This window comes from Hydra viridissima, unplaced genomic scaffold (genome assembly GCF_058129835.1).
Source record: "Hydra viridissima isolate aposymbiotic clone 2 unplaced genomic scaffold, HvirCarnegie_v1 scaffold_12, whole genome shotgun sequence".
Lineage (NCBI taxonomy): Eukaryota > Metazoa > Cnidaria > Hydrozoa > Anthoathecata > Hydridae > Hydra > Hydra viridissima.
In genome coordinates this window covers 3,172,017-3,197,392 of record NW_028324311.1, presented here as the reverse complement: position 1 = coordinate 3,197,392, position 25,376 = coordinate 3,172,017, and the positions used below count along the sequence as shown (strand labels likewise).

General features: G+C 30.1%; 2 protein-coding genes and 2 pseudogenes across 4 annotated transcripts; all 4 read left to right on the top strand.

Moving 5' to 3' along the window:
• Positions 1 to 1,868: 1,868 nt before the first annotated feature.
• Positions 1,869 to 5,701, top strand: LOC145194533 (uncharacterized). The gene is made up of 3 exons (XM_090069721.1): positions 1,869 to 2,036; positions 2,808 to 3,844; positions 4,182 to 5,701. Exons 2-3 carry the CDS (start codon positions 2,836 to 2,838, stop codon positions 5,552 to 5,554), a joined length of 2,382 nt encoding a protein of 793 aa, XP_089925847.1. The 5' UTR covers positions 1,869 to 2,036; positions 2,808 to 2,835; the 3' UTR covers positions 5,555 to 5,701.
• Positions 5,702 to 8,532: 2,831 nt separating this feature from the next.
• LOC145202199 (histone-lysine N-methyltransferase SETMAR pseudogene) lies at positions 8,533 to 8,865 on the top strand (annotated as a pseudogene).
• Positions 8,866 to 9,004: 139 nt separating this feature from the next.
• Positions 9,005 to 9,562, top strand: LOC149880780 (histone-lysine N-methyltransferase SETMAR pseudogene; annotated as a pseudogene).
• A 3,327-nt stretch (positions 9,563 to 12,889) lies between these two features.
• On the top strand, positions 12,890 to 22,401 carry LOC149880779 (calbindin-like). 3 transcript variants are annotated; one of them, XM_090069663.1, is made up of 11 exons: positions 12,890 to 13,111; positions 18,648 to 18,715; positions 19,168 to 19,257; positions 19,396 to 19,482; positions 19,670 to 19,729; positions 20,175 to 20,252; positions 20,373 to 20,428; positions 20,625 to 20,664; positions 20,998 to 21,054; positions 21,778 to 21,849; positions 21,933 to 22,401. In XM_090069663.1, exons 1-11 carry the CDS (start codon positions 12,973 to 12,975, stop codon positions 22,044 to 22,046), a joined length of 861 nt encoding a protein of 286 aa, XP_089925789.1. In that variant the 5' UTR covers positions 12,890 to 12,972; the 3' UTR covers positions 22,047 to 22,401. The 3 variants fall into 3 exon arrangements, with proteins under 3 accessions (XP_089925789.1, XP_089925791.1, XP_089925790.1); XM_090069665.1 differs by lacking the exon at positions 12,890 to 13,111 and adding an exon at positions 16,703 to 18,513; XM_090069664.1 differs by lacking the exon at positions 12,890 to 13,111 and adding an exon at positions 16,703 to 18,536.
• The last annotated feature ends 2,975 nt before the right edge of the window (positions 22,402 to 25,376 follow it).

The window sequence follows — 25,376 nt, the reverse complement described above, 5'->3', positions numbered from 1 at the left end:
TGTCATAAGATAGGTTTGGTCTAACGCGTCGGGTCTTTTTTCATGATTGATTTCACCAGTTAAGTAGCTTTGTGGTGCACCACTGAAAAAATTAAGGTTAGAGATGATCTTACCTTGAACAGCTTTTTGTTTTCTGTTTTCACGGAGAGCTTGGATCCATTTAAGTACCAGATCATCAAAACCGTATGCATTGGAACTGTGTTCTAAGTATTAGCAAAATCATATCGACTGGAGTACCGGCATCTACGTTTGGTGAAATTAAGCCAAGGGTTTCTTATTAATTAGTGTTGCATAACTTATTTTAAACGAAGTCACTTGTTCACTTTACTAATAGAGCATTTTTATACAAGTACTCCTTCATTGCTTATAAATTATTTAGAATTAAATTCATTTAAATAAGTTTCATTAGTTACGTTTGATTTCAGCATAAAAAATTCATTAAGGAATGGCACATCACACGTCTGAAACTAAAAAAAAATTAAGAGCAGTTTTGTTGAACGGGAATATTTTTACAAGAAACTTTTTAGTGACAGAAGATTTAAAAAAAAAAAATTTGTGCGGCAGAGTTCTAAACGATTAAGAGTTATGTAACCCGAATTAGCAACTAGAAAAAAAATTTCAAAGTTGTTATGGTGTTGATATCAAAGCGTAAAAAAGGTTATTTTAAAACCAAGTTATCATGGAAATACGAAGGAAAGTGTTTTTTCAAAGAAACACTGATAAATATCTGATTAAAAAAAATTACATTTGCATAAGCAATTGTAAAAAAGTTGTCACTAAAAAAGATATTAAAAAATTTTGCAAGAATATCAAGTTTGTTCTCAATTGTTGATTAAACGAAACTGATGCAAAGTCTTTATTAGAATAGTTTCGTTAAAATGATTTAAAGTCCGTTTGTTTTGTTTACGGAACGAAGTTACCGAGCGAAAATTGCCAAACAAAGTTGGCTTCTGCTAAACTTCAAACATTCTTAAACTATTTTAAAAATGTAATGAACAAAACTACTCAACAAAAAAGTAACACAGAGAGACTTGAGTTATCGAGGTTTTAAAATCAATGATCACTAATTTAACTTCAACTAAAGACAAAACAACGTTCTGAGAAAAGAAAAACGAAGAGTTAATAACTGAAATAAGATGGTCCAAGTGTCATGCTCAATATGATAATGCGTGATCAAGTTTTTAAAGTTGTACTGCTTATTTAGAAACTTGTGAAACAAATAGGGTATACTATAATAAAAGGCAAAATTACAATTTGAAGAATTTTAAATTGGGGGAGGAGGAAGGGGTGGGTGAAAATATTGTGCCTTCGAAAAAAGCTCTTTATTCTCAAATAGAAAAGAAGAAGAATGAAATAAATATAACGAAGCGTTTTTTTATTATCATTTTTCATATAGTAGTATGAAATAAAATTAAAAAAAATAACCTTTTTAAATTTGAAACAGTTAACAAAAAATAAAAACCCAGAGGAATGAGCAGCAAAAGAAAAATTTTAAGCAAATATAAATAAAAAAGAATCATGACCATATGCATTATGCGAATACTGTTATGAGATAAGCGATCATTATGAGATAATGAGATTATGAATGATCATCCCGTCATAAATTATGTTTTATAACGCTTACTACAACTATCTTTGTTGAAAAAAGTTCAGATTTTTTCGCTCCAATAATTTTCGTTAAACTTTACGAAAAGGATTTTTTTAATCAAACTTTGTTAAATTGTGTAATATTTAATGATAAAAGTCATAACCATTATTTATTATGATTAAAAACGGAAGCACCGTATATATTGGGCTGAAAAATTATATAATGCATCAGATTAAATTATAGAGATTTTTCATATACGCGAGTGACACCTCCGCTATTTTAAACAATTTTGGATGTTCTGTACTTGAAAATTTGTTTATACATTTTTTTATGATAGATAAAATTTTTATGATTGTTTTGGATAATGTTGTTATTGTAACTTCTGCTCCTGTATTTAAAAGATTATAAAAAACATCTGATATTTAATTTTATGTAAGAAAACATTGAGGTAAGCATTTTGTAGCCCCATTGGAGTTACTTTATTTGATAATAAGTAGAAACATCGGTAATAATATATATTATATTTAAAAAAATACTTATAAATATTCAACTTCGACGTTTTTAAAAATTAAATTTCAAAAATCATAAAAGTTACCTTCACTTTTTTACAAATTATTTACTAAATTTTATTGTATATATGCATATATTATATATGTATATATCATATATGTATTTATTACATATGAATATATTATCTTACCAGTTAAATCCTACTAATGAATATAAACTACATCTGAATTATGAATAACTTTTTTAAGAAAACCAACGGCACTTAAAAATATCTAAAGTTGCGAAATTAAAGTCCAATAAAACAAAAAAGAGTGGCTAAGATATTAAAAAAATAAAATTCGTGTCACTTTAAGCAACTTTAGAGAAAAAGTCTACAAAGTTATTGTCTTGTTAATCGCGCTGTTTTCAACTGGTAATTTATGATCTTTACAACCAGTAGCTTCTTTGCTTATTATACACGACTAAAGTATTGCTCTGTTAATTTATCCTTAAATATTTTAACACGCAGAATTTTCTTCGTTTTCGTGCGAATATACAAATCAATCAAATTACATCCCGATTTTAGGCACAAGATGTAAAATTTTATTTATTTGGTTGACTTAATTTATTTACAAGTTCACCTATTATACTTATTTTATATTTATTCATTAAATTGCTTTATATATTATTCAATTTGTAAATGAATATTTATAAAAAAATAACACTCTAGGTACAAGAAAACAAAAGAAAACAAAAGAATGAGAGTTCGGAAATATTATTGGGCGGTTCTCATCAGCGCATTTACGGCTTACATAGTGATTTTTGTTCTATATTCTGAAAACACAAAAACGAGCTTAACAATTTCTCTAAGAATCTCTTCCAATAAAACAATAGGAGAAGATGATAACTGTGCTATATATGGCATTTACAGAAAGGTAAGCGTAGACGAAGACGAAGAAGCTGGTTGTCAAGGCCACGTTTCATCCAGCTTGGGCTGCATGTTTGTTAAAAAAACATACCCATACGACAGCAACAGCACTTGTAAAAGAAACCAATCCCTCGAAATTTGCAAGTTTCAAAAACGAAAAACATTACTTTGTGCTAAAAGCAATTGTGCAAACGAACCCGTTTTGATACATGTAATAGATCCCAAGTCAGGTCAAACAACGGTTGTGGAAGACAGCTACAAAACAGACGAAGAGTTGAGCAATCTTGTTCTTAAGTATGCAAAACAATCAGTAGAAAACGGGTTCCGTTTTTTGTTTTTAAGTTGTGGGAAATACGAAAATAAAACACAGCTTCTAATACTGGAGAACTATCTGTTCGCGAAACCTAAAGTTGCAACAAACGCACCCACGAAAAGAAAAATAAATATAAACTTGGTGATGATTGACTCGGTGTCTCGAGCTCATTTTTACCGATCCTTACAAAAGACAACAAAAACACTGAGTGAAATAAACTTGATGAGTGACACAGAAGTTCTTGACTTTGAAAAGTATCAAGCTGTTCACGGTCATAGTATGGAGAACTCGCGAGCATTATTCACAGGAGATGTATTTCCATCAAACTACACAGAAGATATAAAAGAGAGCATGGGTGTAGGCATTGAAGCATTCATGAGTCACTTTAAAAACCTTGGGTACCATACTTTCTTTCAAGACGATATGTGCTGGGAATCTGTATGGGGGATTCGGTTAGACTTAGGGAATCCTGGCAATTGGATTAAATTGTTGGAAAAAATTAATCAGTCAGGTATACAAGATACTGGTAAGAAAATTTTATATTATTTTAAAACTTCTTTCAGTTTAAACTGATACATATTATGTTGAAATAATCCTTTTATCGAATGATTATATAACTATTACAATTTATTGTCATAAATTATAATAAATTATATAATTAGGTATATAAATATAACATATTACATAATTTATTAGAGATCAGTGTTTTAATTTATTTTGAAGTTATTGAAGTTTCTTTCAAATATTACCGAAATAAAATTTTTCGGGGAAATTTTTTTGAGATTAAAAATAAATAAAAAAAGCTTGAAAAAAGCATTTTTTTCTGAAGTTAGTTAAGTTATATTCATTTTTCTTTTTTTCAGGTCTTCTCCATAGCAACTGCAAAGTTCTCTCTGGTCTGGGTTTTGGCCATGTTTTTAACACAAAAAGAGAAGAAAAAATTTGCTTTAACAACCAACAGCATGATTATTATTATCTAAACTATATAGAAAATTATTATAAAAGCATACCAGAAGATCAACACACTGTCTCTTATACCGCCCTAATGGTGGCTCACGACTCAGGCGGGATACGTATACAAACCATCGATGAAGATTTGTCACACTTTGTAAAGGAAATGTCGGTGCTTGACAACACTCTAACTGTGATATTCGCCGACCACGGTAATGCTTACACAGACTTTGTTTACCGTGAAACCGACGGGCGTTATGAGATGTTTCATCCTTCTATGTTTATGGTGATACCAAAAGGTGTCAAAGACTACATTGGTGATGAAGAGATGCGTAACTTGAGGCGAAATCAGATGAGGTTGTTTACATTAGTGGATTTTAACAAGATGCTCTTTTATTTTGCTAGAAAGTACGTCGATCCACCCAGCGACAAGAATCTTAATAGAGGACTTGCTGAGATCATTCCAAACAATCGAAGCTGTGACGAACTTCCGTTAGTTATGCCAAATTTATGCATTTGTCAAAACTTTCATTCTGAAGTAAAAAACGACAGCAGTCTTCTGGGTTATTTAGAATTTGCTGTTGGGAAAATAAATAACATGATTACAAATTCGTCGTTGTCTTACGCTTGTAAACGTCTTGTTCCGTTGTGGTTCGAAAATGTCAGAAAAAAGAAAGACGGAGAGTTCTTATTGACTAATTTTGATATTTGTATGTCTCCAGGGTTTGGGTCTTCAAATAACATTGAAAAAGTTAACGTTGTTATAAAATCCATTGAAAGTGAATCCATTAAAAGTTTTGCGATGGAGTTAGTAGGTTTAGATCGAATCTCTAAATTTGGTGAGTATGAGAAATGCAGTGATGCAGATCAGCAATTTAGATTATGTGTATGTGACTCAACGGAAGACAAAAAAATTCAAAGTCTATATAATAACTCGAGGACATCTTCACGGTTTAGTCTATTACCTTATGTAGCCGAAGAGGAGGTTATTGTACTTAAAGAGAGAAAACTATTACTGGTTATACGTACCTTAAAGGAATTAGATGAAGATGACATTTTATTGTTAGTTTCAGTAACTTTTGAAGCAGTATCTGTGTCAACCCAGGGTTATTTTGTAGAAGTCGATATCAAGTCTGTAAAAAACTTAAAACCTACAGTTGATTCGAGTTGTCATGGTAACCTAAGAAACGTTTCAGTCGCTTACCTGTGCACCTACTCAAGAATTCGGGCTGAACGTAGAGCCTCGTTTACTTATTCTGCAGATTTTAAGGAAATATCTACTTAACACTGATGCAAGAAAAAAAAATTATGTTTATTTATGCAATCAGCTTATATAATTTATTCATATGTAATCAGCTTATATAATTTATTCATATGCAATCAGCTTATATAATTTATTCATAGATAAAAATCCTTCAAAAAGTTGTTAAAAATCCCCATCGCATACTTTTATATTAAAAACAATTAACGTTAAACGCTAAATGAAATTTTGATACTAAAAGTAAAAAAAAAAATGACGAAGCGGTTTAGGTTTGAGGAGTATTTTTGAATTTGTCATTCAAATCCATGGTTCCTTTATATGTGTATATTTATTTATATATGTATGTATATTTATTTACATATGTATGTATATTTATTTATAAATAATAGTTAGGGGATTTTTCAATCCAAACATTTGTAAATTTAGGCTAAGTACAAAAATATTTTTATATTAGAATCATAATTAATTACAACTACTTTTTTTTTTTGAATTCACTGGGTATTATAATATTTAATGAAATAAGATACCATTTCATTGGCTTTGTATACAATGTGTATGAATATATATTCTAAGTATTTGAATTAATGCGATATATATATATATATATCGCTTTAATGACTTTTTACTGAAAATGAATGCCAGAAGGGAGTAATTCAAATTTCATTGAAAACATAACTGTGCAAAAGTTTATAAAGAACTCCATGCCCCATTAAGAAAATCAAAATTTCATTAAGAAAAATGTATTTATGTTAAAATTAATTTAATTTAGATAATATTTAACTTAAATTGAATTTTAAAAAAATGGGAAAGCCAAAGGAATCGTCAAGAGAAAAGAAAATTTTAACAGTACTTGCTATAGAGAAGGACTCCTTGTAAGCAAATTTTTGAGCTTTATGATGAGGCTAAATCAACAATTAGAGTTCTAGTAAAGAGATATAGAGATCAAAAGACACTTGAAAACAAGCATCGCTCAAGCATTATTCAGGCAGGCCAAAGATAACTACTGAACATCAAGATAGAACTTTGGTAAGAAAATCAAAACAAGATTCCCCGAAGAAGTGCTGTCGAGTTAAATAACATTTTAAGCAATAATTATGGTATAAAGTGCAGCGTAGATACTACAAAACGTTTCTGCGTCTGCTTAATTTGTTTGGTACTTGTTCTGTCAAGAAACCATAAATATTATAAAATAATCGCTCAGTCCAAATGAAATTTTCAAAAGATCGTTTGGATTGGATTTAAACAGAATGGTCAAAATTTTTATTCAGTGACGAATCAAAATTTTGTATGTTTGGTAGCAATGGTGTCAATTACATGAGACGTCCGAAAGATGAAATATTTGCTCGTAAGTATCAAATGCCAACAGCTTTGCATAGTGATAGCAATCTAATGGTTTTGGGATCTTTCAGTCGTGATTCTATTTGCCCGCTTCATCGCATTGAAGACATAATGGATAAGAATGCATATTTAGATAAAGTCAAGAATGCTATACTGCCACATGGAATGGACAAAATGCCTCGTGGTATGATTTTCCAGCAAGGAAACAATCTAAAGCACCGTGCGAGATTCTATCAAAAATTTTTTCATTTTGAAAAAAATTCCTACTCCAATTTGGGTTTCTCAAAACACAGATTTAAATCCAACAGAACATCTTTGGAAACATTTCGATCGTCAATTGAAAGGCGAAAAACCGACCAATAAAAATCATTTATTCCAGGTGTTTTTGGATTATAGGACAAATATCCCCATAGACGTTCTTATCAACTTAGTTGACTCTATATGTTCTTGTTGTTGTTAAGCAGTATTAAAATTTAGAGGCTAACCAACAAAATACTTATGTGGTGTGATTAAAAGTTGTGGTGGAATTAGAAACAAAACAACAAAGCTAAATTATATGCAGATGACACAAAAGTGACAGCAAAAATAGATAAAAATGATAAAAATTCGCATAATAATTCCCTTCAAGATGATTTGGATTATCTCTTTGAATGGTCGACTAAATGGCAATTAAGCTTTAATAGTGATAAATGCAAGGTAATGTACATAGGTCATGATAACCCAAAAAATAAAATACACATTAAAGTGCAATATTGAAGAATTAGGAACCTCTAGAAAAATTCTTTAAGAGACATCGTTAGAACGAGACTTAGGTGTATATATTTCAAATGATTTAAAATGGGAACATTATATTGAGTATATTGTTAACAATTCTAATAGTAAGCTGGTGTTAATAAAACACGCGTTCAACTATATCGACAAAAATACTATGAAACTATTATACACATCACTCGTGCAACCTCACTTAGAATATGCATTTAAAATATGGAACCCATACTATGCTAAAGATATTAATCTTATAGAAAGAGTCCAAAAACGAGCAACTCAAATTTGTTTACCAAAAGGTATAAACTATGAACAAAGGTTACAAAATATGGAACTTTCAAAATTGGTTGATAGAAGGTTACGAGGTGATCTAATTCAGATGTTTAGATTTTAGAACAATATAGATAAAATAAACTGGCATAACGAACCTGAAAGAATAATTAATACTACAAGAGGGCATGATCAGAAATTAAGAAGACAATATGTTAGACACTCACTTTCTAGGCATAATTTCTTCACCAACCGTGTTGTAGAAGCTTGGAATATCCTAGATTAAGATGTTATTAATGCAACTTCTGTAAATGGTTTTAAAAACAAACTAAAACTCTTTAATGAAAAACGGCTGTTATAGTCTAACATCTACTGTCGTTAGACTCATTTTTCTTGGTAAAACAAGAAAACCCCATTTGACTTATATTTATATATTTATATTTATCAGGCAACCCAAAAAGTTCGTGCGGTTTATCCTAATTGCCTATTTCTAAGAAATGTATTAAGAAAACTGGTTGTGGTGGGGGGATAATTTGGCATATAAATTAAAGCTTGTTTTAAGGAGAATCAATCAGTGTGTTTCATAAGTTTTATTAGTGTGTTTTAAATTTAAAAGTCTTAAGTGGAGTATGGCTGTATCAGATGTGATAATTCGCGCCTGTTTACTTTATGAGTTCAAACTTGGAACCAAAGCAGCAGAAGCTTGTCGTAAGATATGCGCTGCTTTTGGGGAAGGTACTATAGCAGAACGGACGGGTCAAAAGTGGTTTAAAAAATTTTCTTCTAGAAATGAAAACCTTGAAGATGAACCAAGATCTGGAAGACCATCCATCGTAAACAACGAGGATATCAAGCTGGTAATCGAGCAGGGCTCCAGTCAAAAATGTCAGGACCTTGCCCTAAGATTTAATGTGGGTGATGAAACTATTCGTTTACATTTGCACCAACTTGGAAAACGTTGAAATGTTGAGCAAATAGGTACCTTATGAGTTGAGTGAAACAAACTAGCTACAGCACTTAACCATTTGTTCTTAATTGCTTTCCCGCCACAATTTAGTGCCATTTTTTGACCGGGTTTTGACGTGTGACGAAAAATGAATTATGTACTGCAACAAAAAACGAACATATCATTGGCTAGCCAGTAACGATCCAGTACCAATGACTCCTAAACCAACCATTTACCAACAAAAGGTTTTACTGTATGTATGGTGGACTACGGCAGGTATCGTTCACTATGAGTTGCTACCAAGTGGACAAACCATTACTGCTGAGATATACTCAGCCCAATTGGACAGAGTTTCGGTTGCTCTTCACCAAAAACAAGCAGCTTTGGCAAACAGAAAAGGTGTTGTATTCCACCAGGACAACGCCAGACCGCACAACGCAAAAATCACGCGGGAAACTCTAGCACGTTTGCAATGGGAGATTCTACCTCACTCTCCGTATTCACCAGACCTTGCGCCAAGCGACTATTACCTGTTTTTGGCCCTGGATAATCATATGAGGAATCGACAGTTTCGAAATAAAGAAGATCTCGAAAATGAGTTAATTCAGTTTTTTAGCTACCAAACTCAAAACTTTTATAAGAATGGAATATACCAGCTTGTTTCACGATGGGAGAAATTTATTCTTGCTAAAGGAGACTATTTTTCAGAATAAACTTTATTAAAACTGTTTTTATGTGTATTTATTTATGGATCTGCAAAACCGCACGAACTTTTTTGGTTGCCTGATATATTTAAAATCTTATTTTTGAATTTTTTTCATTTGTTTATAAACTTTTGCAAGATGTTTTCAATGAAATTTGAATTTCTCCTTTCCGTTACAAGTTTTTTTTTTTTTGAGTAAATAATACTATTTAATCACATTATAGGAACAATTGCTGAAAGTTTCATTCATTTTCAGTGAAAAGTCAAATAGTTATGACAAAAACTTTTGCACGCCACTGTATGTATATATATATATATATATATATATATATATATATATATATATATATATATATATATATATATATATATATATATATATATATATATATATACATACTGTATGTATATATATATATATATATATATATATACATACAGTATGTATATATATATATATATATATATATATATATATATATATATATATATATATATATATAAAGGGAGGCATTATTTACCAATAGTATAATAAGTAGATGAGGAGGCTGTAATGAGGTGCGTTCTTCCAGTATTTGTTTCAACTAGGCAAAGGCGGATATCGTTTGCAAGCAACCCTGTTTAGCTGCTAAAAGTATTTAACAATGTGGTTTCTCAAAGCAAACACTTTTAAAAATGTACTTTATTAAAGCAATCAACCTGGATTGTATTACCCAAGTGATGGACAACCAAGCGTGTTTGTTCTCGAAGATTGTTCCACCGGACACTGAATCATTACCAGATAAGAATCTCATTACCAGTTCCCAGGGAAAAATTTGAGAAACTCCACAAAATTGGTAGCATGTTCGCGCGAAGTGAGGTGATAGTTACATACTCTAGTAACAATATTCGCTGCAATCTACTTGTGCTTGTAGACCCCTCATCTAATGGGTATAGATCCAAATAGCTACCTGTTTGGTACAGATTCTTTTCGACCACTTTTTGTAGAATACTCTTAGCCCTGTGCTGGTGTGCAGGTACTACTAACCTTCAGGATAGAGTATATTTTTTGTCGCAAACCAACAAATGAACGTTAAAATTAAACCTTAGGTTTATCTTTGAATTTACCAACAACCTTTTTTTCTATGCTGTGATATTGATTGTCAACTAGGTACTCGCTAAAGTTGTAAACTCCTGAGTGTGTCTGGATGTCTTTGTAGACGTCTTAAGTCTCAATTTGTAACAACAAGCTGTCGGTGTCGGTATAGAGCAGACTGATTTTGTCGTTATACTTACCCTTAAGGTTGTTATACCAGAAGTCGTACATCCAGGGTTTCGAAAGGTCAAGGGCGTTCTGACAAACATTGGTCTACTCAGCTTGAGTTTGCTTTTTGTGCCGTGAATCGCTCCCAGGTTCTCATCAAATATATTGTACGATAGGTAAGCCGGGTTGGCAACCAGGCTGCGTATTTGCAGCTGTGTGAAAGATAGTTTCACACAGCTGCGGACATAGTCAACCTTAATGTGCTTACGGAGATTTTCAATTGTTTTACCAACCGATGTTTAGAAATCTAATGATAAGAGACATGTTTTGTAAATTGGAAAAATGTGCAAGTTAAAAAGAACAAATTGTTTTAAGCACTTTCTCATGCAAATAAAACAGGTATATGTGACAAATAAAAAAGGGTTTTTTTTGTTTGTTTTTTTTTGCAGTTCTCATGAGATTTGATTTGAATGAAATTTGAAATGAAAAGATTAAGCAAGGCATAAAATTAATTAATTAATTTGATTGACATTTTTTGATTAAATCTAGGTTTAGAAACTGAAGAAATTATTCTTTGTACTATAATAAAAAAAAGAAATGTAGATTTTTGGAGAAGAAATAAAAGGAGAAGAACCGAGAACTACTGCATTTTGGTTCTTTAATTCAAGTTCCAATCTTTTTTTAAAAAGTCGATATCTTATATTCGATATCTTTAACAATATTTAAAAAAAATTGTCTAAAAATTCTTTCATGGAAAAAATCTTTCGTACAGAAAATTCTTCACGTTGAAAGTCGTTCGTGCTAAAAGTCGTATGTGTAGAACATGTAGTTGTTTGTGAAAGGAAGTGTGCTCATCTGGTAAAGTGAGGCAACAGTGTGCCACTCTCCTAATTAGGTATTTGAAATACTTGAAATAAAGAGTTTGATTTTACTCTCGCGTGCCTAATATGTTTATTAATTTTTGGAAGAAGACTTCCCCCCCCCTCCACCACCCGCCCCCCTTTATCAATTTTTACTTGCTATTAACAAAAAAACTAAAATTCAAAACTAAAAAAGAAAATAATGTAAAAAATTAGAAAAAATATATGTCACTGATAAAATAAAAAATTTTCAGCGAAATCGTCGACCAATAAAAAATCTCGTAAAATCTCGATTTGTCGAAAGTGAGCTATTGGTTTATTCCTTACCATGCTATAAAACTTATATAAGCATACTAAATCCGATTGAAAATATGATAAAACAGGTGTTAAAAAAATGCTCATTTGGCCGCAACTCATCCTAGAATTAAACTCTTTTATGCTTGTTCTGTAAAAAATATTAATTGGGATTCACGAGGTTTTGATTATAGGCTGACGATAAACTCCTACCCTTATATTAAGACTCCTCCCTGTTTATCAAATCTGGACTAAAATTCCCACACACACACACCCCTTTTAATTTCAAAACCACCACCACCACCACCACCCCACCACTCTTTGTATTAAGCACTCGAGAGTAGGAAAAAAATTTTTTTCAACAGAAGATTTATCATGCAAATTGCATGGGGGGCTAATGTTAGCTGAAGATTTATGTTATCACATATTTCTAAAATTGTTGCTGTTCATAAGTATATCATTTTTATACACTCCAGAAACAAAATTACCCTGGTTGCGATAATGCGTACAAACTGTTTCGGATCTCATTTGATTTGGTTGAGAAAAAAGATTTTCACAAATATAAACTATTTTTCAAAAGTGTAGAGGTGAAAACATTGAATTTTATATTTACTATCCAACAGTGCAAATAATTATTTGTTCAAATTTGCTGTGATTGATATTTATTTTAGTCAACTAACCATTAACTTAACCATTTTTAAAAATGACATTAAGACTTTTGAAAAAGTGTGATTTTTTCAAAGTCAACTATAAATTAGTTCTATTTTTTCCAAAAATCAAGTCGGATGACGTCATAAGATTAAACTTGCTGTAAAATATAAATAGTTAAAAAGCAAAAGTTATAGCACCGATTGAACAGGATGCATTTATTGAATTGAAAAAGAATTTAAATTTTAATTTTAGAAAAAGAAATAGAATACATTACAATCTGAATTATTATATATATCTGCTTAAAGTAAAATGCTTTTAGTTTTAACGAAAATATTTTTTGTTTCCTAATTTTTTGGGTTTTATCTAAAAAAGATGGCAACGAAAAAGGAAATCAAAGAAAAAAAATCTTTAGTTATAAAAGGTTTTCAGATTCCTAGTCCTGCTTGGAATGGTCCGCTTTTCCTTACAACAAAACAATATTTATCCAAGTTCTTTAAGTACCATATTGTAGGTAAGTTGAATTCCAGATAACTTATAATTGATATTTTCTAGAATGGTGAAGAACATGTGAGATGTTTTCCAAATAAGCGATAGCAAGGTTATTTTATAAAAATGACTAATGATTATTAATACTTTTTTTAATTTGAAAATGGGGTTATATCTTGCATCAATAAGCGTATTTTTTTCAACAATCTTTTTTTTGTCTAAACTTAAATTTCCAACAAAAATTACCAACATGAATTACCAATATTAACCGGAAATTCAAAATTTCTAAAGAACTAAATTTGTATCTTTTCTGTAATGATGAGAAAATCTGTAAACTAAAATCATCAGTTTAACACGTAATTTTACAACAAATCAATCAACAGTAAAAATTCTGCTTCTTTCGGCTTCTTTTTTCTTTTTTTCTCCTGTTTTTTCATGAGATTTTTCTTTGGGTATTGCAAAATATCTATTTTCTTTTCTGAATCTGATTTTAGCTTGTTATCAGGAAAATCTAATTAACAAAGAATGAACCAAAAATATTATTCTTTTATCCAAAATTTACAAATAGCAGCGATTAAGTCTTGACTAAATGTGGTATTCTGTTTCTTTACATGTTGAGGTAGAGATTAAATTAAACCTGGATTTTAATAATTTGAAGAACATCGATATCATAGATTTTTATATCTTTTTTTGATAAAAATTTTTCTTGGAGAACCTCAAATTTATATTTAAAAGGAACGTTTTTTGGATGGGGATTTTTCAAATATTAAATTTAATATATTTTAATACATTTTAATACATAAATACATTTGGTCAAAATAGTACAATTATAAGCCACCCGAGGTTCGCTTTTTTCGCTTACTATACCACTATCCTTAATTTTTACTTTTTTAAAATTCTTAACTGTTTCTTATATATTTTTTCTACTCCCCATAGAAGCAAAGGGGCTGAGACTGAAGACATACAGTCGATAAACAAGCTTAGATTTCTTCAGCTTTGTTATCAGTTTTGTGTTTTTTAAAATATGATGCTGTAAGTGACCGATTTAAAGACTGTAACTAAACATTTTTCTTCACGTGTCATCCATTTGAATTCCATTTGCTTGTGTATTAAAACATAACCAAATAATCGTGTTCACATTTCCCAAGCAAAAACTTACTAGACCTGCATTAGGGTGCACCCACTTTCCTCATACCTTCTGATTCTTTTGTTGATTGGTGAAAATGTTCAACTTAGTGAACGTTAATAGGGGCTCCATCCGGGGCCAAAAAATCGTTTAGATTTTAGTATTATTATTCATTAAAGTTGTAATATTTTAACTGCGTTTTTAACTTATCAATTCCAGTTAAAATCATTTGTAAACAAAATAATTTTCAAGACAGTAAAATGACAGAATAAACCCCCTTTCTTTTAAGTTACAAATTACATTCACTTGCTTTTGGTAAAGTTAGCTTATTTATTGCATCATTATTTTTTACAAAAGTTATTACATTGCAACATGTAAAGAAATAAAAATATTTTAAAGAGAGTTCAACCATGGTCTTCGACTTCAGCAAGAGATATTCCTTTTTTTCTTAAATCCTTAAAAATGATCGAAAGTGATAAATTCTTATTAACTTAGCAAAATCGTTTAACGATTTCAGCATCGATTTTGAGAATGGAGAATGGTATCTTCAACTTAATGTTTGCAACACTGTTTATAGCTGATGATTGGAATTATAAAACAAATACGTATTTGTTTTATTAATTTTCTCGTATTTAACGAATACGAGAAAATTCGCGTAATTTTGATCACGCAATGAAATGGGATAAACTTTGGATACATAGGATTAAGCATCAGTCTCAGTACGGAAAGCATCATGTGGTCACTAGATCGGTCAATATCTATGATATCCGTTCTACGATACCGATCCCGATACAAAATTGGCATCGGTTTCGGAAGGATGGATTTTTCCGATACCAACTTCCAAGTATTGTTGAGAATATTATCGCACACATGAGACTTCAGAGACTCTGATACTTACATGGAATTACTTTTCAGTAGGCCATCATTTTTACCGTTGCTAGTGCACCTTCTGTAGCATAAGTAACAAGCTTGTCAGAAGGTGTATAGGTTTTAACTAAAACTGTTTCAAGATCTTCCATTATATCAACGCCACAAATTGCGTCTTTCAGCTCGAACATATCTAATAATTCTCCTTTCACAATTACAGCTGAAGCTCCCTAAATAACGCATATGGCCATTTGAGGTTTAACTTGAAAAATCTGTTAACTCATCCAGAGCCAAGCTGAATGATTCACTGTTTTTAAGTCGTTTAATAATTGTCGTTCAACCTTTAAACTCAGATACTCTTCTTTGACTTGTATGTCAAGAAATAGTAATTTTTGAGCTTTGAAACTGAAAGGACATTAGGTATATTTCGCTTTACAAATTTTCCATCAGTGCAACGATTTTTTGTCTCGCAAGGTTCCTTGATGTCACAAAACGTGTTTCTGTTTTGATACTTGATTCTCGGTAAAAGATGAAAAGTTTATTTCTTGATTGTTATTGTTCTGAGAAAATTTTATCTTTTTTTTATATTATCTTTTATTTATATCTTTTTTTTCTGTGATTTGAATTGAATGAACGTTTCTTAAAAAAGTTTATATTTTGTAGTGACGATTAGTATTCCATTCCAAGAGCTAGTCAAAAAAGTTTCTATTGCAAACTCTGTCACCATATTTTATAGGCATCAAACAGCACATTAACTTTTGCATCAACGAAAAACTGCGTGGTTCTCGCATCAGTTAAAGTAAATAAATGGCTGTTTAGAATCGTGATAAACCAATAACTTTGCCTCTTCCAATCTTTTTTAAAACTGTTAAAAGAATTTTCCATATCCTTTGTTTCATAGAAAAAGATTTTCTTTAACGGTCTGTATAAAATTGCTATATCTAACAAGAAGCCATACTTAATTTTTTTTTTTTTTTTTTGGAATTTTTTTTTAGTATAAATTTTCTAAAATATTCCTAAAATTTTAATTCTATTGTAATTCTTTGAAATTTCTTGAGCTTATTGGAACTTTAAATTGTAAAATACCATTTGCTTTATTTTTATTTTTATTTTTATTTTTATTTTTTTTTGGGGGGGGGGGGATTTATTCCTTATTTACTTTTTTTGTCTGAAAAATTTAACGTCGTTTGCAATAAATATATAACCTCGTTTACCAAAAATTGATATATAGAAAAATTAACCTGTTTTCCAAATACAGCTTGTTGAAGATTTTCTCAACAAGAAACGTAAAATTTGATTATTCCCTAAACTGCAACCGTCATAACAATTGTTATAATCGTCATAACAACTGTTATAACAAACTACAAAAACTCGCTTCACATTTCATTATTGTACTTTATTTTTAGAGTATTTTAATTCGACTGATTCTTAAGATAAGTTTTTCGTCTAAGTGTAATGGATATAAAATTTTACCACATTTTTATTTATTATTCTAAACGTAAATAAGTTACATCTCTAAATGCAAATCATGCAAATCCTTCTTACTCCTTGATTCTGTGAAATTGATTCTAAAAATTGTCTTGAGAATTTCTTCATGAAATACTTGATTTTCTTAAATGAGTGGTCTTCTTCTTCTTCTTTTTTGATTGAAATCATAAAAGCTAACGATTGCTTTTCTTTTAATAAAATCGGCAGAGCTCACGCTGGCTTTTCTTAAGGTGGTACTAAAGCTATTATTAAAGTGTTAAATACTGTATTAAAAAATTGCAAATAAGAAGTTTTATATATAAAAAACTAAAATATACAAATTTTGAAATAATTTGTAACAAAAATTTTTTTTGCCTCGCTTACCCAAATCTAAAAACACATAAAAAGAAAAATATGCAGAATGCAATATCTCACGATAGGGTCATTTATTTGCTCCAAAACTTTACTATAACATTGGTCCCATATTGATGTAGGAGTTGTACTAGAATCATCTACTGTATCCATATAGTTTAGGAGTAAAGGCAATTTTACCATATTGAACCAGCTGCAGGTGCCAGGTGAGGGGACATATCAGACATTATTCATGAACTATTTTGTATTAGAACCTAGTTCTAGTACAACTCCTGGATATGAATATAATGAATATATCCTGAAAATTTCATTGTAATTGCACCTTTAGATCTTGAGATATTTAATTCTGCGTATTTTTCTTTTTATGTGTTTTTAGATTTAGGTAGCGAGGCAAAAAAAAAATTTTTTGTTACAAATTATTTCAAAATTTGTATATTTTAGTTTTTTATATATAAAACTTCTTATTTGCAATTTTTCAATACAGTATTTAACATTTTAATAATAGCTTTAGTACCACTTTAAGCGAAAAGTCTCCACTTTTTCTTTATGTTCTTTCAGCTTTTTTAGATTTCCTTATTTATTATTTGTTTTTTGTTTCTCGTTTCTATAACTTAGCTTTAATTTCCTTGACAGCTATGAATACGTCTGCGGGTGACGCTTTTTCCTAATTGCTGCGTTTCTTATCTAAAAATCTTTCGCCTGCCGTAATGTTTTATTTAAAAATTCATTTTTGCTATTAAAGATTCAAATTCATGCTTTGGCCTCGTATATAAACGTATCGTATATATAAATCGATCTTGCTATTTTTTTGCACAACAAAGTTACTCGGCTTCTAAAAATCCGTTAACAAAACTTGCGTGTGTTGCGTGGATTTAACACACAATTCCGATAATTCCCGCGTTAGTTAAAAATACATTCATTAAATTTAAATTAAGTTTGATTATATTTTTAGGGGGTTTCAGAGGCCTTATAAAAAATCCTCGTGATTTTAAAAAGTTTCAAAATACAATTATTTTATTCTAGTTTAAAAAATTACAAATTAATCAAAAAGTTTAATTTATTGAAAAAATAAAAAAAATTAATGACTAACAAACATAAATCGAAAACTTCGATTGATCTTTCCCAGCTCTAATAACAAATCTGTTGTTACTATTGCGTCATGATGGAGTTGCTATGGTTTGATATAAACAGGTCGTTTAAATTAAACAGGTCACTTATGAAAAAACGATAACCAATGAGCAATAACTGCCTCGCCTAATATGGATTTTAGCAAATGAAAAGTCATTACAACACATTTTTGTGAACAGCTATAATGCGAAATATTTAAGTTTCTAAAATATTTTTGCATCTTGATATTGGAATACAACAAATTTACTAATCTACGAAATGATAAATAATGTATTTGCGCTCGAATCGAATTAAAAATTTGATACGAAGACATAAATGATAAATAAAATATTTTCTGATCTTTAGCACTGATCAAAAAAAAAAAAAAAAAAAAAAATGAAAACGATATTAAGCATAGATAAATATTTTAATTTATTACCTCCGTCTTGGAACAGTGAACCTTTCGTCACATCTAAGCAGTTTTTGAGGTTGTTTTCTGTTTACCACGAGAGTAGGTTTTAACATCCACGTTTCTTTATTTTGCTTTTCACTATTTTATTATGAGTTTTGATTAAAACTCTCTAAACTCTCTTTGGTTGTAATTAAATGTTCTGTATTTTAGACAAAAACTACATGAAAATATCTGATATTGCATCTTTCCTACAAGATCTTTTTTCTGAAGCAAAACTCGTACGTATATTACGCGAATCTCGCGCAGTTTTATTTATATTTTGTTTGTATTTGTTTTCATATTTTTGTTGATTTACTGTTTACTAGTCAAATTGTTGTAATTATTTTTTCGGAATTTTCTGATCAGATAAGTACTTTTGTGTTTATTATTATTTCTTAACATAGAAGCCCGAAGATGGATCAATTGATCCAAGCACGACTTTGACACTTTGTCGAAGCCAAATTATTGATGCTGAAAAATTGATATTTTATGACTTATTTTGATATTATTTATTGAAAAATGAATAAACCATATAAAAAAAAAAAAAACTTCGTGCGTTTTAAGTTGCGATGAAGTTGGATCAGTTGACTCACTTTAGGGTTTATAGATATATAAAAAACCTGGGGCTTCTGCTAATTAAATAGTTTTTAATTTCAATTGTTAATTTAAAATATTTATTTTATTGGTATAGACTATCGATCCCTACATGGCAACAACGTATCAAAGAGATTACGCTTTTTTCCTTGAGCACAAAAACCAAAAACTGATTTCTATGAAGCTGGTATTATATTCATAAATATTAAATTAACAGGAAAATTCAACTGATAAATATATTACCATTATATGTTAATATGCTGTACAAACATATTTTTGTTATTAACAAATATCCCGGCATCGAGAAATGTGAATTGTTTTTAAGCTTTATGAAACACTGAAGATCTTGGATTTCAATTTCTTGAAACGATACCGTGGGAGATCAAAATATTCTTTAGGAGATATACTAAAGGTGAGAAGTCAACTATTTTTAAAAAATACCTTTAAACTTACGGAGATATCATCGTGATACCTCTGTGATGCTACAACGATGTTATTGTGATGGTTCTTAATTTTATCGTGATGTTTCATGAAATCGTTGTGATATTATCGTGATATATCGTATCTTCTTCAACATTTGTATATTTTACTATTTTTAGATATGGAAGCATTACACATCGAATCCAAAAACTGGCTACATGGAAGCAATAGATATTGAGGTGCACATAATATAATTTGGTTTGATACAAATTAAAGACACTTTAACCTTTTTGAAAGAACCAGTCTTCTCTACTTTAAGGAGCTTCTCTACTTTAAGGATTAATTATCAGCCTAAAAAAATTTTGGTCTTTTTAGGCTGATAAATAATCCTTTGAGTAGATAAGTACTCCCCATCAGGGCCAGATAAAGGGCCAAGAAGAATTAGTGCCTTTACTAAAATTTTTGATTTCTTAAAATTTTATATACATAAAGTTTGGTTTCATACTTTTCTGATAATAAAGATTACACTATGCAAATAACATAGTTCTCAAAATATTTATTATAATGAATAATTTGTAAGTAACAGAACAGAATTAAAATTAAAAAAAAAATTTAATTTTTAAATATCAAAACTTTAACCATTTTTAGGGCAAATTTTTATTTGTTGATCGCATTTTTTTGTAGAGTTTTGCATTTGATATGATGACTCATGCTTTCCAAAAGTATGACCTTCATCTGATTAAGGAACTCTCCGAAAATCTTGTAAGTGTTTTGCTTCGTATTCAAATACCTTGAATTACAATTTAACAAAAAAACTAACAATCTAATAAAATCAGCGATATGAAAATTTATTTTTGAGGGAAAATGAAATTGTCTTTTTAGATTTATTTGGCGGGTTGCTTGGAAGAAGGGAAAATGAGTTTTTCTGGATTTGTAAAGTAATTTTTTTTTTTAATTACTGAGTGTGGAAAGGTTTGTTGGCAAAATGTAGACAAACCTTTTCATACTTATTGAGAAGTTTAAATTTTCATGTCTACAATGACTTGTATTAAGCATCTTTCATTGAGTTTGTCTTTTTGTTTTTTGTTTTGTTAGAGAGAAGTGGTCAAAAGTTTATTCTTTTTTATTTTTTAGTTTGTTTCCTTGTGACAAAAATCTTGCGACTGCATTTCCTGTAAGTAATGTTTTTGTGATTGAGTTCTATATAAAAGTACCATTCCTGTTATTATAGTCACGATTTAATAGAACCGGTCTTGTTTTTATCAAGTTATAAATAAGAATGCTCAAAGCAGCAGGACAAAAACGGAGACGCTCCCACGGTCCCACCGTCCTAGCACCTGCTTTTACAGTTTTATATCAGACTTATGTTTTTCTAAACCTTATGCCTGTGTAGACTAGTACTGTACACTAGTACTATTTAACGCTAACTATGAAACAATTGAATTAGAGTTGATGCACTAACATACATAGACAAACAGTGTTGCAATAACTAACATTTTATATTAAGGAAAGAGCAAAGATATCAAGGGAAGAGTTTGACAAAGGATTTTCTTACTATGATCAGGTATGTTGTATTTTTTGAAGTGCCCCTCCTCCCCACTAAACCCCTGGGGCCATGTAAAATGAGGGGTCCGTCAAAAATTTTTAATAAAAAAGTATATGACGAAAAATGAAAAAACACATAGGACGTTACAATTGGTTTTAAGAAAAAGTTTTCCGAGGAAAAAAGTTTGCTATGTTTAAAAAAATATTTAGAAAAAAATAATTTCCGGTCCTTCCGGTTTTACTACGGCCCTTTATAGCTACGGCGGGTTATTTCCTTAAATCTGCAAAAGACAAGTTAAAATTATTTCTTAATGGTGTGGTAAGAATAAATCTCCAACTTATGCAATATTGACACCATAGGTGCCGAGTTCACGGGGGCAACAGGAGCAGTGGCCCCCCAGGAAATTTGTACTAATAATGTATTATCACGGAATATCATGAGGGCCACAGTATCTATTCGCCCCCGAGATAATCCGTGATAATATATTATTAGTATAAATTTCCTGGGGAGGCACTGCCCCTGTTGCCCCCGTGAACTCGGCGCCAATGATTGACACATCACTATTAGAGAATGTACTTTTTAAGTATTATCGAAATTGCTATTCAGAAACGTCTGTTAATTAGAGATTAGTCTATTACACCTGTAACGAGCACGTATAAAACTTAAAGTTACGCTTGTTAAAGATTGCACTTACTTTATGCCTTTTTCATATATTGCGTAATAACACCAATTGCAATTTAGTTTGGAAGCGAATCAGTGAGTTTAAATGACCTTAATGATCTCCTTAAGGATGTTTTTCAACAACTGGGAATGGTAAGCATTTTGCTATAAAAAAGTTGTTGTTTAGTCAAAAAAAGTAGAGTTTCAGTTTCATTATGTTTTTAAACTTTTTATAGGACGACAGCGAAGAAAGTGTGAAAACCAATCGAGATGAATTGCTCTCCGTAGTCACACCTGATAAAGAAGGAAAGATAAGAAGATCCGATATAGCTCTTCTATTATCGCACTAACTTACTAAAAAGAGCACAAATAAAGATGATACTAAAATGTTATTGAAAGCATTCTTAAAAGAACTTCAGTAACTATATCACAGATAACAAATACTATAACAATAACGAAGATATTTTTATATTTATGCAGGGATAAATACGCGTGTAAAAATATTTTTCTCTTGGAAGAAGATGTCGTGTTTAGGTTGAGAGCGCAGCATACCTTTCATTTCACCAGCACAAAAGTAAAAAATAGTAAAAAAGTAGTAAAAATTTTAAGTTTATACTTTAGGGTTGTAATTGTTTAAAAAGCATATTTATAAGCAATAATATTATTTAAAAAAATATAATATAACAATAGTAACAATCATAATAGTTTTCGGTGCTGTTTGATTTAAAAATAATATTTTGGTAAAACTTTAAGAAATAAAAAGATATATCATTAAAATCTTCACCATTTAAATTTTTCATTTGAATATTTAATATTTTTTTTACTACAAGAGCTGGGCTATGTATATATATATATATATATATATATATATATATATATATATATATATATATATATAAATATATATATATAGATAGATAGATAGATAGATAGATAGATAGATAGATAGATAGATATATAGATAGATAGATAGATATATAGATAGATAGCTAGATAGCTAGATAGCTAGATAGATAGATAGATATCGTGAGGTATAAAAACAAGGCATAAAAATTTAAGTGTCATGCTATGTATGGTACTTAGAGTTTAATGCCTTGAACAATCATCAGCCATGAATTACAAAACAAAAATACAAAACTGCGGTGGCGTGTGTTCTTATCAAAAGATTTAGAAAAAAAAGAAAGAAAAATTTATATTTGTTGTTAAATGGATAATTACAAATCGCTGCAAATCTTATAACCCGGTCGCAAAAAGTTGCATGCTATCCATGCATGATCATGATGGTTTCCAAATGCAGACACAAAAACAAATTTCTTCTTTCACTATTTCTTTCTCTCTTGCACTTACTAAGAGTGTGAGATTTTAAATGAAAGAAGCTGCTACATGATGTACAGATTTAAATATTTATTATTACCATTTTTCGTAATAAGATACAAATTACCATTGGATCTAATTAACAAAATATAATACTCTTTAGCTGGCCACAATAATAGTGCATACCAAATCTGTACTTTCATGCTCGAAATAAATACTACTACCCTTTCTACTTGCTGAGCATGCCTAAGATGGGTGTATGGCTCCCTGATGTATCACTTCTGCAATAAAGTCAACAGGATTTCTAGTTTAACAAGCTTATATATAGAAAACACTTATATTTATAAATACCTTTTATAGCTTTTGATGTTTAAAATTTGTGAATAGTTTTCATGCTTAAACATTGACTTAATACCTATAAACAATTTTTATTTTACAATTTTTTTAAATCTGTAACTTTAAACATTCGCATTTTTTGGGACAATTTCGATGCTATTTTGTTAGGTACAAATCAGAAGTCCTTTGAGCAACTAATGGACACTCTTAAGGCCACAAGAGCAAATCGCTTCCCCTACGAGGATTTCCGGAGCAAACTTTTCTGTCTGAATATACTTAAACTTGTTGTTGACGCCTTTCGTCTGATAACAATATTGATGGCCGGGCAACTGTGAGAAATCCTTTTTGCAGTACGTTTCACCGTCCTGAATAATGCATAAGTTTTCTCGGCTGAAAAGTTTGACGAGGTTCCTTGCACGGCGATTTGCTTTTAATTCTCCACCAATTGATCGCTTCGGGATTTTTTTTATGTTGTAAGTCTTCAAACCCTTGCCCTTGAGTGCTTTTTTGATAAGTAAACAACTGCCTTCGAACTTTATTGACAAGGAAACGACTACCTGCGGACTTTTTGACGAGATCTCTTTGAGATTGGATTTTTTACAATTGACCGGATAATCGAATTCACTTTGCTTTTGTCAACAAAAAACTTTCTTACTTCCACCGCCTCTTTTTCTTTTGATAGTTTGAGTCTCCTTGTACCTCCTTAATGTCCTTGTATCTCCTAAATATGTCAGAAGATTTAGCAACTTTAGATAATTATGCAATTTTTGAATGTAAGTTGGATTTTGAAGAAAAATTTCTAAAAGTTTTTTCCGATTCTTTGATTGTTTTCTCATTTTGGACTGATAAACTGATACCATCAGTAAAACTCCAATACAATTAAATATATAGAACGTCATTATTAAAAAATTTGGAATTAATTCTTTGAGAATTTCTTGAGTTATTGCTAATTGTATCCGTTCGGAACGTTTTGAGCCCAACGGATGTTTGGCAGCTGCACAAGGCGTGAAGAAGTATGACGTAAATTAGTAACAGAGATAAAACCTTTACCGTTGATTCAAATTACAAGATTTTGTTGAATTTAAGTAATTAATTAAAAAAAATTTATTTTAAACTTTTGGTTCATTTCAGAGATTTTGTATTTTTTTAAATGTTTTTTCTTAAAATCACGAAAAATATAAAAATGTAAAAGTACAAAAATGAGCGGCATACTCATTTATCTGTTTTAAAATAAAGCGTGGAACATATTGTTCGAATTCTCTGTTCTCCTACCGGAAACTGAAACGATGATTATCTCTTGAAAAGAAACCGATTTGACAGCTTTTTAAAGTCTATTCTTGTTTGTTACGGGTGTGTATCACAAATTACATTTACACAAAAGAATATGCTTTTGTATTTTTAATTTGAAACGTCTGTTAAAAAATGAAAATAAAAATTAGTCATACCGCGAATAATTTAACGCTCTACACCTATACTTAGTAAAACTTGCATGAAACTTGCACGATCCACTTACCATTTTGTACATAAAAATATTTGGGCTTTTTTTTTTTTGATTATTGCAAGAATTTTGAAGAACGAGAAAAAAAAGTTAGGAAAAACCACGTGATGTTTTCGGAATAAACATATGATGTTCTGACTAAAAATTAAAAAAAAAGATAAATTTCTTTCGTTTAGCATAAAATAACAATTGTCACAAAAAAATAAAAAATAAAAAAAAAAAAATACGCAAAATTTGAATATTTCCATCAAAAGATTCCCTAATTTTTATTTTAAATTATAACCTCTTAATTACTTAAGGTTTAATTGTGTGCTACTTCCTTTTTATAGTAAATTTGTTCCGAGATTCAGTTTTTCATGCTTTACGTTTACAATACGATCTGAAATTCTGCTATTGCATTGTAATTTTTAGAATTTTCCATAGACGGCTTGCGTTAACATTCCCTATAAATTTTTATTAAGGTTCAAGTTGAGTGAACGTACTGATCAATCCAAAGCCCGAATAACTTTTCCTGGAACAATTGTTTTACACT